This window comes from Drosophila simulans, chromosome X (assembly GCF_016746395.2).
Source record: "Drosophila simulans strain w501 chromosome X, Prin_Dsim_3.1, whole genome shotgun sequence".
Lineage (NCBI taxonomy): Eukaryota > Metazoa > Arthropoda > Insecta > Diptera > Drosophilidae > Drosophila > Drosophila simulans.
This window is the reverse complement of record NC_052525.2, coordinates 4165314-4176856: the sequence shown is the minus strand read 5'-3', so window position 1 is coordinate 4176856 and position 11543 is coordinate 4165314. Positions and strand designations below refer to the sequence as shown.

Sequence of the window (11543 nt, the reverse complement as noted above, 5' to 3'; positions counted from 1 at the left end):
TCGGGATCAGCAGGTGGGACTGGCACAAATTGAAATTCGGATCTTAAGATAAGATTCTCCTTTTAAGTTTTAAGCAACATTCTAATATAAATTTTGATAATTAAGAAACACCGTACTTCCGGGAACCCTTTCCATGGGTGGCATCTTCAAACGAAGTAACAACTATAAAAACGCTAAAAAAAATAGTTGACAAGAAAATAATCAGTATTTTCGGCATAAAAATGGAACTAAGTGTTCAAAAGTAGAATGTAACACCTCGTTGAGCTCGTAGCTTAATTACCAATACATCGGCACTCCAATCTGGGAATTTTATTTTTTGACCATTTTTCTCAAAATTTAATGGTGCTCAAAAATGCAAAAAATTAAGAAAAAAAATTTTTTACAAAAAGCTTTAAAAAAATGAAAGGGATCGTTAGCGTTCATTATTAGCTGCAAAAAACTGTGTTTATTTTCAGTATGCGACCTATTTTGCCCAAGTTATTCCTCTTTAGCGTACCAAGAAAACGATATTTTGGCAAACTTCAACATTGCCATTTTTCGAGGGGGAATAATCAGTATTTTGGCCATAAAATTGCATCAAATGATTTAAGTATGAAATGTCATATACCGCTCGGCTCGGAATTTAATTTCTAATCGATTGGCATTTACGCCTGGAAACGTTAAATTTTGACCAGTTTTTTGAAAATTTTGGTGATTTAATCACTTTAATCACATGCAAAAAATTAAAAAAAAAATTATTTTTTCCTAAGCTTCCAAAAAATGAATGGGACCGTTAGCGCTCATTATTAGCTGCAAAAAACTGTGTTTATTTTCAGTATGCGACCTATTTTGCCCAAGTTATTCCTCTTTTGCGTACCAAGAAAACGATATTTTTGCCAAACTTCAACATTGCCATTTTTCGAGGGGGAATAATCAGTATTTTGGCCATAAAATTGCATCAAATGATTTAAGTATGGAATGTCATATACCGTTCAGCTCGGAATTTAATTTCTAATCGATTGGCATTTACGCCTGGAAACGTTAAATTTTGACCAGTTTTTTGAAAATTTTTGTGATTAAAAATGCAAAAAAATTAAAAAAAAAATTAATTTTTTCCAAACCTTCCAAAAAATGAATGGGATCGTTAGCTTGGATCATTGACTGCACGAATAGGTGTTTATTTTGACTATGTGACCTATTTTGTCGAAATACAGCTAAAAAAAACCGACAAGTAGTCAGTAGTTTTGCTCAATAATAAATCCATTAGAGTAGCATTACTTACTTACATTTTCCATTTGTAACTGGCCCGGGAAATGGCTTAAGTGCGTGGGATGAGAATGAGGAGGGGTTCTCCGGTTCGGGCATGGATATGGATATGGTCGCAGAGGTGGAGAAGCTATTGTTGACAACATCGACGACATTACCCCTTTTGTCGAGCAGTTGGCTGTTTTGGTGGTGACATTGGTGACACTGGCGACAGCGGCGGCGGCAATTAATAATACGTAATTTATGTTTGGCATTCGATTCTATTTGACTTCTGGCCCAAAACACTCAGAGTGCGTGGGCAAAAGAGATGAAAAAGGGTTAACCAAAACGAGGGTAGGGGTGTCCCCAGCGCTTTTTACGGCCGCACTTAAACTCTTTGCGCCTTTTGGTAGTGAAGCGTTACAATTTACAACCGCCGCCAGTCGGGCGTAACCAACGATTCCAGACTATAAGTATATATATATATATATACCAACATATATGAATAAATATCATGCGGGCATTCAATTACTGATCCGATCCAAAATATAAATACGCCATAATCCGACGTTATCTCGTCGAGAACGAGGCATTCGTGCCAAATTCTATTAGCCAGTGCTTAACGCTTGGCTTAGCCACGCCGCCGATAATCGCCGCTTTGGATTAGCCCAAAAACTGGGTGGCAGACAAAGTTTTTTTTATTAAATTAAATGTTACACCTTCGTTATCCGGCCGTCGAATTGGACAAGTCCTTCGGACCGTCATCGTCATTCGCCGGGGAGCAGCAGGAAGAAGTGAAAAACTTTCCAAATTGAGGGTGCAGATAAGCGGAAGTTTGCAAAAAACAATTAGAAGCATACGGGGTTTGATGCTTTTAAAATATAAGTCTGTTAAAAGTTGGTAGCCAATATGCTTTTTAGACTTTTCGTTGCCAATTTATACTCAATTTTAATGACGAAGAGGATTTTCGAAAAATTCCATTGGTGGACAGTTTCATGGGCAGGCCGGTAAATCCCTTGGCAAGCCTGGCAACCCTGGCAATCCTGGCAACTCAGCAGACAATTGGCAGGCAGTGTGGGTCAGAGAGCGAACAGTTAATTATGACACGCACTGTTTGCCAGCCGCTGCTATTTATTTATTCATTTATTTAATATTCCCGTTGGCGCTGCTCATTTTGGGGCAAAGGATGCGGGGGAAAATCCTGTGACCAGACAACAAACAATAAGCCCAAATAAAAGAGAGAAAAAAAGAGATTCGAACAAATAAACGCGAAAACTAATGAAACATGAACCAATTTTGATTGCATGTTTTGTCATCGCTGTTATTCCTGTTTGCACCATTAATATTTGTTGAAAATGCTGTGTTTGTTTGTTTTTTTTTTTTTAGTAATAATTTTTATTTAATTTCCTTTGTTTTGTTGTTGTTTAATTAATTTTATATATAATTGCAGTGACATGAGGTGTTGTTGCTTCTTCATTAATTTTATCCATATACATATATATATATATTTAAATATATATATCCTTTCGTACATAATTTGTTCTTGTTGTTCTTGTTGTAGCTGTTCTTGTTGTCTCGGGTTGTTTGCGTTTGTTTTAAATTTAATTAACTATAATTAATATTGCTTTTGCGTATAATTCATTTTCAAAAAACAGCTAACCAACAGAAAAAAAAATAATTCTCTTCCATCATAAGAATGCCTATGTGATGATGATGCAGGTGATGATGATGCGATGAAGATTGTGTGATGTTGCAATATTATTGGGTTACAAGGAAAACAAATCGCTACGGAAATGTACTTTAATTTATTTTTTTTGTGAATTTTCTTGCTTTTTTCTCCTTACTGGTGGTGGTGTGTGTGTGTACTGTGTGAGTGTACGTGTATTGGTGTGCGAGGGAGGTGTGTGGGTGTGGGTGTGTGTTAGCTGCGTCTTTGTCGCTCTCTCTTAAATTATGCGAGGAACATGCGTTGAATTCAACTCTTTTCTTTTTTTCCGCTTCCATACGTCTTACACAAAAAAATGTACTTTACTAAAAAAAAAATTATATTTTTTTTATCAATACAATTATAGTTTATATATACGCATACATATATATTTATGATATAAACACACACAGAACTCTTGCCCTAAATTAGCATCTCAGGGGGTTCCGAAATTAAAATACAAATACGAAAAAAAAATGATTACTTTCTTCTTTGGTTTTAGAACTTAAAAGTACGAAAAAAAATTGGAAAAATATTATGGTAAAATTAGGAAAACTCAAGCTCTCATAGTTTATATAGTTTATAAGCATTTTCTATCGTCTACGAAGAAAACTCGTCACTGGTGTGTGTGTGTGTGAATGTGTTTGTGTGTGTGAGGGGTGGTGCTGCATGTGTGTGTTCCTTTTTGAGTGTTTACGGTATCTTGGTACTTAAAAGCTACATAAATTATTCATGTATATATATTCTATGTATATAGGTTTTATTTACGTTTACTAAAAAAAAATTCATCCACCTAAGACTAAGAAAAAAAATTGCATTTATTTTGTTTTTGTGGTATTTTTTTTGTGGGTTTTCGTTTTTCTTTGTTTTTCTTGTATGTTTTACTAAGGTTACATTCTGTATATATACCAGCTTCTATATATACTATATATATATTTATATATATATATGTGTTCTAGATGTATATAAAGAGGCGCCATCTTTGATGTTGCTATATTCAATCCAATCAATATACATATATGGGTGATACATAAATTTGTTTGAGGATAGCCCTTGTCCTTACTTCTCATTTTTCATATTCCGTCTGTTTGATCTTGAAGTCTGGAACCTTCAAGGCGCTAAAAGTTACGTCGATTCTCTTGCCACGCCCCCTTAACTTTTTCCTGTTTTTTGTTTCCTTTTTCTTTTTTTTGTTTTTCCTACTTTCTGTCTTCAATAGACCATCCATCTCCATCACTTTGCCAGCGAATCGCCAGCGATTTCTAGGGGCTAGGCTTTGCTTAGTAACGAGACAAAAAAAAAAAAAAGAAGTTACTTAACACTGGCGATAAGCGGGCAGAGTGAGGAATACACACTATATATGCTACAAATGCCTATAGTCTAGGGTCCAAATCGTCCGATATATATATGTACATATACACTACGCTAAACCACAAAGACGGTGGCCGTGTAGTTCAGAGGCTAGAGGCAATGTCGCTGATCCGTTCGCGGTCAGACGTCGACGTCCAGATCGAGATCGATGACCGAGCTGCGATCCTCGTCCTGCTCATCCGGATCCTGATCCAGATCCTCGACATCCTCCTCCAACTCTAGTTCCAATTCGAGACCGGCATCCTCACAATCGGAGCGGCCGTCCAGTAATTGTCACTGATCCGTACCGCCCGTTGTCGCCCCATGGTGCGAGTGTAGATGGGTCTGGTGGTGCGGATGTGGTTGTGCCGGTTGCTGGTGGTGCTGCTGCTGGTGGTGCGACTGATGCTGCTGCTGCTGGTGGTGCGCCTGGGTGTGGTGGTGGTGCTGGGCAGCCTCCTCGGCCAGCTGAAGAGCCGCCGCTGCTGCCGCCGCACTGCCATTGTGTTGAACCTCCAGTCCGTTGACCATCTTCTCCATGCTCTTGAGTTCCGAAGGCGAGTGCTGGGATTGGGCCACACCGGCGCCAGCACCACCGCCACGTGGTTGCTTCATCAGGGATGGCGGCGTTGTGGGTGACATCGAAATCGGTCGAGTGGGTGGCGAGTGGGAGGCAGGTCGGGGTCGAGGGCTGGAACTCAGACTCCTGGGACCATTCTCCACCACACCACCACCCAGGCCGCCGCCGCCGCCTGGAGGATCTCCCGAGCGATTGGCATTCGATCCGGGAGTCACTGCATCGAAGGCGGAGCCCAAGCTGCCCGGCAAACTGTACGGCGAAAAGCGATGGCTCTTCAGGCCCTGTAATGGTGATACCGGAGTGTGACCCGCCGCCGCGTAGGCGTGGCCAAACAAAGCCGGATGCTGGGCGGCCAGCGCCAGTTGGGCATTGAAGAGCAGACCCGGATTCAGGCCAGCCGGACTCATGGCCGCCGCTGCAGCGGGATTGTGCAGCAGGCCCAGATGCGGCGGTGGATACAGGCCATGTGGATACAGGTAAGGCAACAAATGCGGCGACGGGTGAATGGGCGGACCCACCGATATATTCGGCGACGGATAGCTACCGCCACCGGGATTCAAGCCAGCCGCTGCGGCAGCTGCAGCCGCGCCCACCGCCTCCTTGGGACTGCCCGTCGAGGTGGGCCTAAAGGCACCGCCGGTACTGCCGCCGACGCTTTCCGAGCAACTCGAATCGCTGCCATCCCGCTCCACATCCGCGTCCGCCTGCAAGCGGCGACGCAGTGCATCCTCCGCACTGGCATTGGCCGCCGCCGCAGCTGCGTGTTCGGAGGCTCCGGCTCCAGCGCCAGCCAAGTGATTAAACCAGGCAGCCAGAGCTGCTTGAAGAAATAAACAAAAACAGAATGTCAAGATTATTATCAGTGAGGATTTGAAATATCAGGAATTGTTGGATTTCTCCTTCTTTTTCTTGAATAGCTTGGATTATTACTTACCGGAGTGCTGGTGGGCGTGCATCTGCTGCAGCGAGTGGCTGAGCGGGAGTAGCGGACTCTGGGGCGGACCCACCACGTCCAGGAGCTTGTCGTCGTCGTCCTGCTGATTGTCGAGCAGAGCGGCATGGGGATGCAGGTGAGGCGGACGGCCGGCGTGGCCCAGATGGAGCGGTGCCCGCGAGCTGCTCACGTGCGTCGGATTCAACTTGTCCGAATCGGACCCTCGGTTCGACATCAGTGCCTGCCTGTAACAACAGTTGTACGAGAGACGGGGCCACAAATTAGAACATCCAATAGTCAGATCGAATAGTGATACCCCACAATGCGATTTTTGAGGATAACAAGGATAACACTTTGGCGTGGATCATAGCGCCGAGAATGGGAACCCCTAATCCTTTTTTTTATCAATACCATCTATCTAACTAGCTAAGCCTAAGCCCAACCCTGTGCCTTCTACCTCGCTCTGCTGAATTTCGCGGTTGATTATCCAGCGGGATTTTCGTTGGGATCAGGATTGAAGCTTTGATAATATTGTTGGTTGCTTAAAATATCTGCTAAATGATAAACCTGCGCTGGCGGCGCTTGAACATGGAACCTTTCGCGTCCGCAAAAACTGGCAGAATGTGCAGAGTACCTTGTGTCAGTTTTCAATGACGTGGGCCCCAAAAGCCACTGGCCATACATATATGCCTGCTCAACTGTGCCATCGCCCGCTGAAACTTAATTGAAATGTAACAATGCGGGGCGGAAACGGGCCGGAGTTCTCCACTCCGTCCGTTTTGTACGTCCGTAGTCTGTCTGCGGCTGACAATGAAATTGAAAAATAATTCAAAACACGTTAGTGTAATTTAGTGTCTGCTCTGGCCAATCTTTTCCCCCCACCATCGCCCGTCAAGCCGCACATTTTCCATTCCATTCCATTTCAATTTTCCTTATTTTTCCGCACCGCTGTTGTTCACACATCAAAGCCGAAACTGCCTCACAAATTGGGCAATTTTAGCAGTCGGCACACACATGCGAATGGTGTGTGTGTATCATTATCACAGCAACCACACCCAGTGGAAAGCCAAACCCACCCAACCGCCGCCCACTTTTGCATTGCTGGCATTGCGCCAAGGGCGTCTTCTTTTACACTTAACTGTTTTTCCACCTGTGTGTATCTGTGTGTGTGTGAGCGTGTGTGTGAGCCTAATTTAATAGCAAATCAATTTGTGTTAATCCAGCCAACGTATCTGACCCACCCACTTAACTACAAAGGCCAAGACGGCCAACTTTTCACGTCGTCCTCCAGGACCGCTCACCAATTTCGAGAAGGAAGGCGCTTTTTGGGCGCCGAAAAATTTCAAAGCTGAATAAGCCATACATTAAAGATACATGTTGCACTTGGAAGAGTTCAAGCATAGGTTTTTCTTTTAAAAATAATATGATATTTATTTTTACGCCCTAATTTGGGACTGTTTATTAGTCCGCCCCTGAGTATCTCATGCAGCGGGCCCGTAAAATTCGGCCCAAAACCGAAAGACGTTTATCTATTGCCCTTTTGTCTCCCATTGTTGGTGTACTTGATGTTGTTGTTGTTGTAGTGTGGTGTGGTGTGGCAGATAGTAAACGCCCTTTTGCCATGGGTGTGGCTTTTCTTTTCGCAGGAGGTCCAAAGAAATTGCCCTGTTTTGTGTGCTCTGTAATTTTTGAATTACGTCTAAATTTGCGGCTTAAACGGCCCACGCACGCCCACCACCAAGCCCGCTGCCATCTATATATAAATGGGTATATATTTATATATATATATAAATACCAAGAGACCGAGACCTATTGTCAACTAACGCCTCGGGTTAGCAAAAAATAAAAAAATATATTCTAGACTGGGGTGAGAGTTTTTGCGCAAAAATCCCAAAGCAACAGGAACAACAAAAGGCGCCGAGAAAAGCGAATTTCAATTGCTGCTGTTAAAACGTTTTCACTTTGGATTTCCGGTTCTCGTTGCGCCGCAGGCAGTGGCAGGGGTTCCAGGGGGGTTAAAGGAGTTTCAAAAAGGGGTTTTTATGCAGCAGTTGAATATCATTCCGGCGGAAGTTGCGCACTAGATTGCCACCAATTAGCATCTCTTGCTGTGAAGGACTCAGCATTGCAATAGGGAATACCGTCATCATCATCATCGTCAGCATCATCATTATTTTACCCAGCAGCACCCAGGCTTGGCCTTTATTTTGTTGTCATGGCAGAGGGGTGTTGCGGCAAAAATAAGAATCAAAAAAGAGTTGACTAAGTCGTCACTAATTGCCAAGGATTTTTGGCAGCTCCCAGGACTTGTTCTTCTACATTTGGGCCTTTTGCTTTTGTGGAATTGTAAGCGGTTTAGCGGTTTTGTTTTTTGACCCCTTTCTCGAGCCGAGTTCCATTTTACCCCACCACCGGCATTTAATTAACAATTGGGTAGAACGTAAAGTAGAGTTCTTTTAACTGACTAACTGACTGACTGACTGCCTGACTGCCTGACAACCGGCTGTCACATCAATGACCAGGCAAATTCACTGATTTTTTCGGCCTCCAACTTTCGGCGTGGGTTTTCGAACACGAAAAAGGGAAGAGCTTAGGTTAGACAGACACGCTAATGCCAATCAAGCCAGAAGTAATCAGTTCACAAAAAAAAGAAAAAACCCAAACTCGACTTGAGTAAATTGTTTGTGTCAAATGTGGTGGATGTTCCTCGCTGGGTGGCTGTGGGTGAAAATTGATTTGTAACGTTTAGACATGGACATGTCCACAGACGCTGGTTCCTGCGGGGGATTGTGGCTATTAAATGTCATTCATCATTATGCTAAGTCACCCACAGGAAACCGGAACCACTCGAATTGGGGGGATGATCTCAGATCGCCCCAGCTCCAGCCACAGATCCCCTTCTCTAAAAAAGCAAGTATCCTCCCCCCACGGGTGGCAAACAGAAATTGGAAAATCTGTGTGCTAAAAACTCAAAGCTTTTCCTGACCATCATCGTTAACAGCCCTTCGGGGGATTTTTGCCTCCGACAGGAAATTGAAATCAATCCATCAATATGGATTACATGTTCGAGCTGCCATCGGAGGTGCCAGTCATCAGTATTACCCCGGAAAAACAGAAGCCAAATGGCCATGAGCATCATCATTGGCTCTCCATATATACGCGCCACGCCCAATGCTCCGCCTCCTTTGTATGACTTGCAATTTGACGAGCTGCAGGCTAATTAGTTCCGCATAGATTTGACAAAAATTAATGTCCCTCAGCTGCGTTGGTAAAAGTATCTGTATTTGTAACTGCGAATCTGTATCTGTATAACTGTCTCTTCAGCCGGCTAATCAAGCCACAAAACAGGCAAAACGAGGCTGAGATACATAGATGGATGTCTGTTCTGATTGAGATGGAGATTTCGATGGTAGATGGAAGTTGGTTGTTGGCAAATGGCGATACGATTCCAGACCAGAGAGACAAATGAGCTCTCGGCTAGGGAGCTGCAAAGTTTTGATTGTCTGACAGCCACAAAAGGGCAACCATTTCCCCTTCTTTTTTTCCCATTAGCCGTGTCCTGATTAGTTTGCTTTTTGATAATGATTTTTCGAGGGAATGCGGAAGCTGAATGAGCTTTTCGGTTGAAGAAGGAGGAAGTAATTTGGCTGTGGGTTACTTGTCCCACGTAATGATTAAGATATTTCAACTTCGTATAAGCTAGCAGCACCCCATATGTGTATTGTGACATTTTTGACCCCAGCTTGAACCCACTTCAAAGTGCATCATCAAAGGATAAGCACTTGATGACTCCCGTATTCAGAACTATTCACTAGTGATACTCACTTCTTTTCCCGCTTGCCGGCACCAGTATCACGAAAGCCCTTCGCAAACGGATTGTTATCGATTTTCAATTGAGTTATCTGTGGGAAAGATGACGATTAATGGGCGATTCATCGACTACAAGCTGTGTACTACTCACCTTCTCATTTTGATATGCTGTGACGGCGATGAACTCGGTCTCCTTGAAGACGTACGTGCGAAACGTGGAGTACGGCAGCTTCAGGATGTCGTTGGCTCGCACCAGGTGGAAACGTGGCTGGTACTTGTGCATCGAGTTCAGGATCGTCTGCGGGCGGGCAAATAAAAATAGATGCAAATGGATGGGGGATTAGTGAAATTGTCAGACGGCCATGGCTAGTTCGTTTCGACCAACCGAGGGAAAACAAAAACGGGAGACCAAGGAACGGTGCAAAGAATTCACAAAACTCTAAACTGAACGGCGAAAAACTGCAAGCACAGGCACACTGAGAAAAAAGTGCACCTTTCAACACTCAAAAATCCCTAAGTAGAAGCAATTAAATGTTTTCTACAAAAACCTATTGCGAATGTGCGCAGTCAGTTGATATTTCCTTATAGACCAAATACTATTACCTAGTTTTTCTCTCTGTGCAAATTACCTTACCGTAAATTTGCCTAGGTAAGGGACCCCGAAAAAATACGGCGACATTGCCGACGATTTCCCGCCGTCGCCGTTCACTTTACACGCCAGCATTGGCAACAGCAACAGCAACATTGACTGCAACGGCGGCAACATTTGCAACACAGCCAACGCGACCACCCACCAAAAGGCACGAGAAAATCGAGAAGGAGATATATAGTAGTCGTATGTATGTATATACGAGTAGGTAGAATATGGGAGAACTACGAGGGAGCCGTGTGCCAATACAAAGTTGTTGTCATAAAATATGAATTTGTCGAGAAAAGGCTGACAGAGAATGGGAATGGTGGAGAGGGGCAGGGAGAGGCAGACCTCCCAGGCAAGCTGCAATATCCCCTTCGTATATACCTATGTATATATATGTACATATATTGCCCAATCCATTTTGATCCGTTTCGATCCGTTGTTGCAGAAGGAACACCTTTTTAATTACCATAACTCGTCGGCTCGACTTCGATTAAGCGACAAACAGGCCTAGTAAAACCCGGACAAGTTGCTGCTGAGTCGTTGCTGCTGTTGCTGCTGTTGTGTTGCTGTTGCTGCTGTTGTGTTGCTGCTGCTGCTGCGTGTGGAGACCCCACAAGCAGCACCCGCCGCCATTTTGTTCGTGTAATTTGGAATTGAAAAAGAAAAAAACAACTTTTGGTTTGTTGCTACAGCGAACGAACGAAGCAAGGAGACAAAGAGAGCAAACAAAGCGAGACAGCCCACAATGTGTATCTCATAGTACGAGTATCTTGTATCTTGTATCTGCGCCGGATTCGCACGCCTCTCGCCAAAACCCAAGCCCAAACCAAAGCCAAGACCACCAATGGCGACTCGGCCCAAAGAAACGAAGGTGTGACTAATGCGAGTGCTGTGTGAATGGCTTTTGGGTGTTTGCATGAGGAGGAGGCAGTCGGGAATGCGAATGGGAATGGGCTTGGGCATGGGCATGGGCATGGTCATGGGGTTTATGGATGAATGAGTGGTGGATGCGATTGCACAGACAAGCTGAGTACAGACAAAGGCTTTTTTGAACTGATGTTGTAATATATAAGTTGTTATTATAGAGTGTGAATAAAATATATGAGTGCTGGGATCAAATGCATTTGCTTTATTCAAGACAAGAAAATTGCAGTTTAATAGTGTTTTAACCAAATATAAATCCCCCCTCTCAACTGCGCATTCAATCAAGCACTTCAGAGGACCAAAAAAGCCAAAGCACAAAAGGCCGAACAAAATACCAACAAAGAGCTGATTAATTGCCCGCCATTTTGAACTAAACGCT

The 11543-nt window shown here is 43.7% G+C and overlaps 1 protein-coding gene across 7 annotated transcripts in view; it reads right to left on the bottom strand.

Annotated features, from left to right (window-relative positions):
* Nucleotides 1-3145: 3145 nt before the first annotated feature.
* The window catches only part of LOC6725097 (optomotor-blind protein), a 56770-nt gene continuing 48372 nt past the window's right edge, over nucleotides 3146-11543 (bottom strand). For 2 of the 7 annotated variants that reach the window (XM_039298161.1, XM_039298164.1), the window contains exons 5-8: nucleotides 9755-9901; nucleotides 9619-9695; nucleotides 5794-6047; nucleotides 3146-5679 (exon numbers count right to left, since the gene is read on the bottom strand). In XM_039298161.1, coding sequence (XP_039154095.1) covers nucleotides 4574-5679; nucleotides 5794-6047; nucleotides 9619-9695; nucleotides 9755-9901 — 1584 coding nt within the window. In that variant the 3' untranslated portion in view covers nucleotides 3146-4573. The remainder of the gene's footprint in view (nucleotides 5680-5793; nucleotides 6048-9618; nucleotides 9696-9754; nucleotides 9902-11543) is intronic. The other 5 variants (XM_039298162.2, XM_039298166.2, XM_039298163.1 and 2 more) reach the window with 4 other exon arrangements.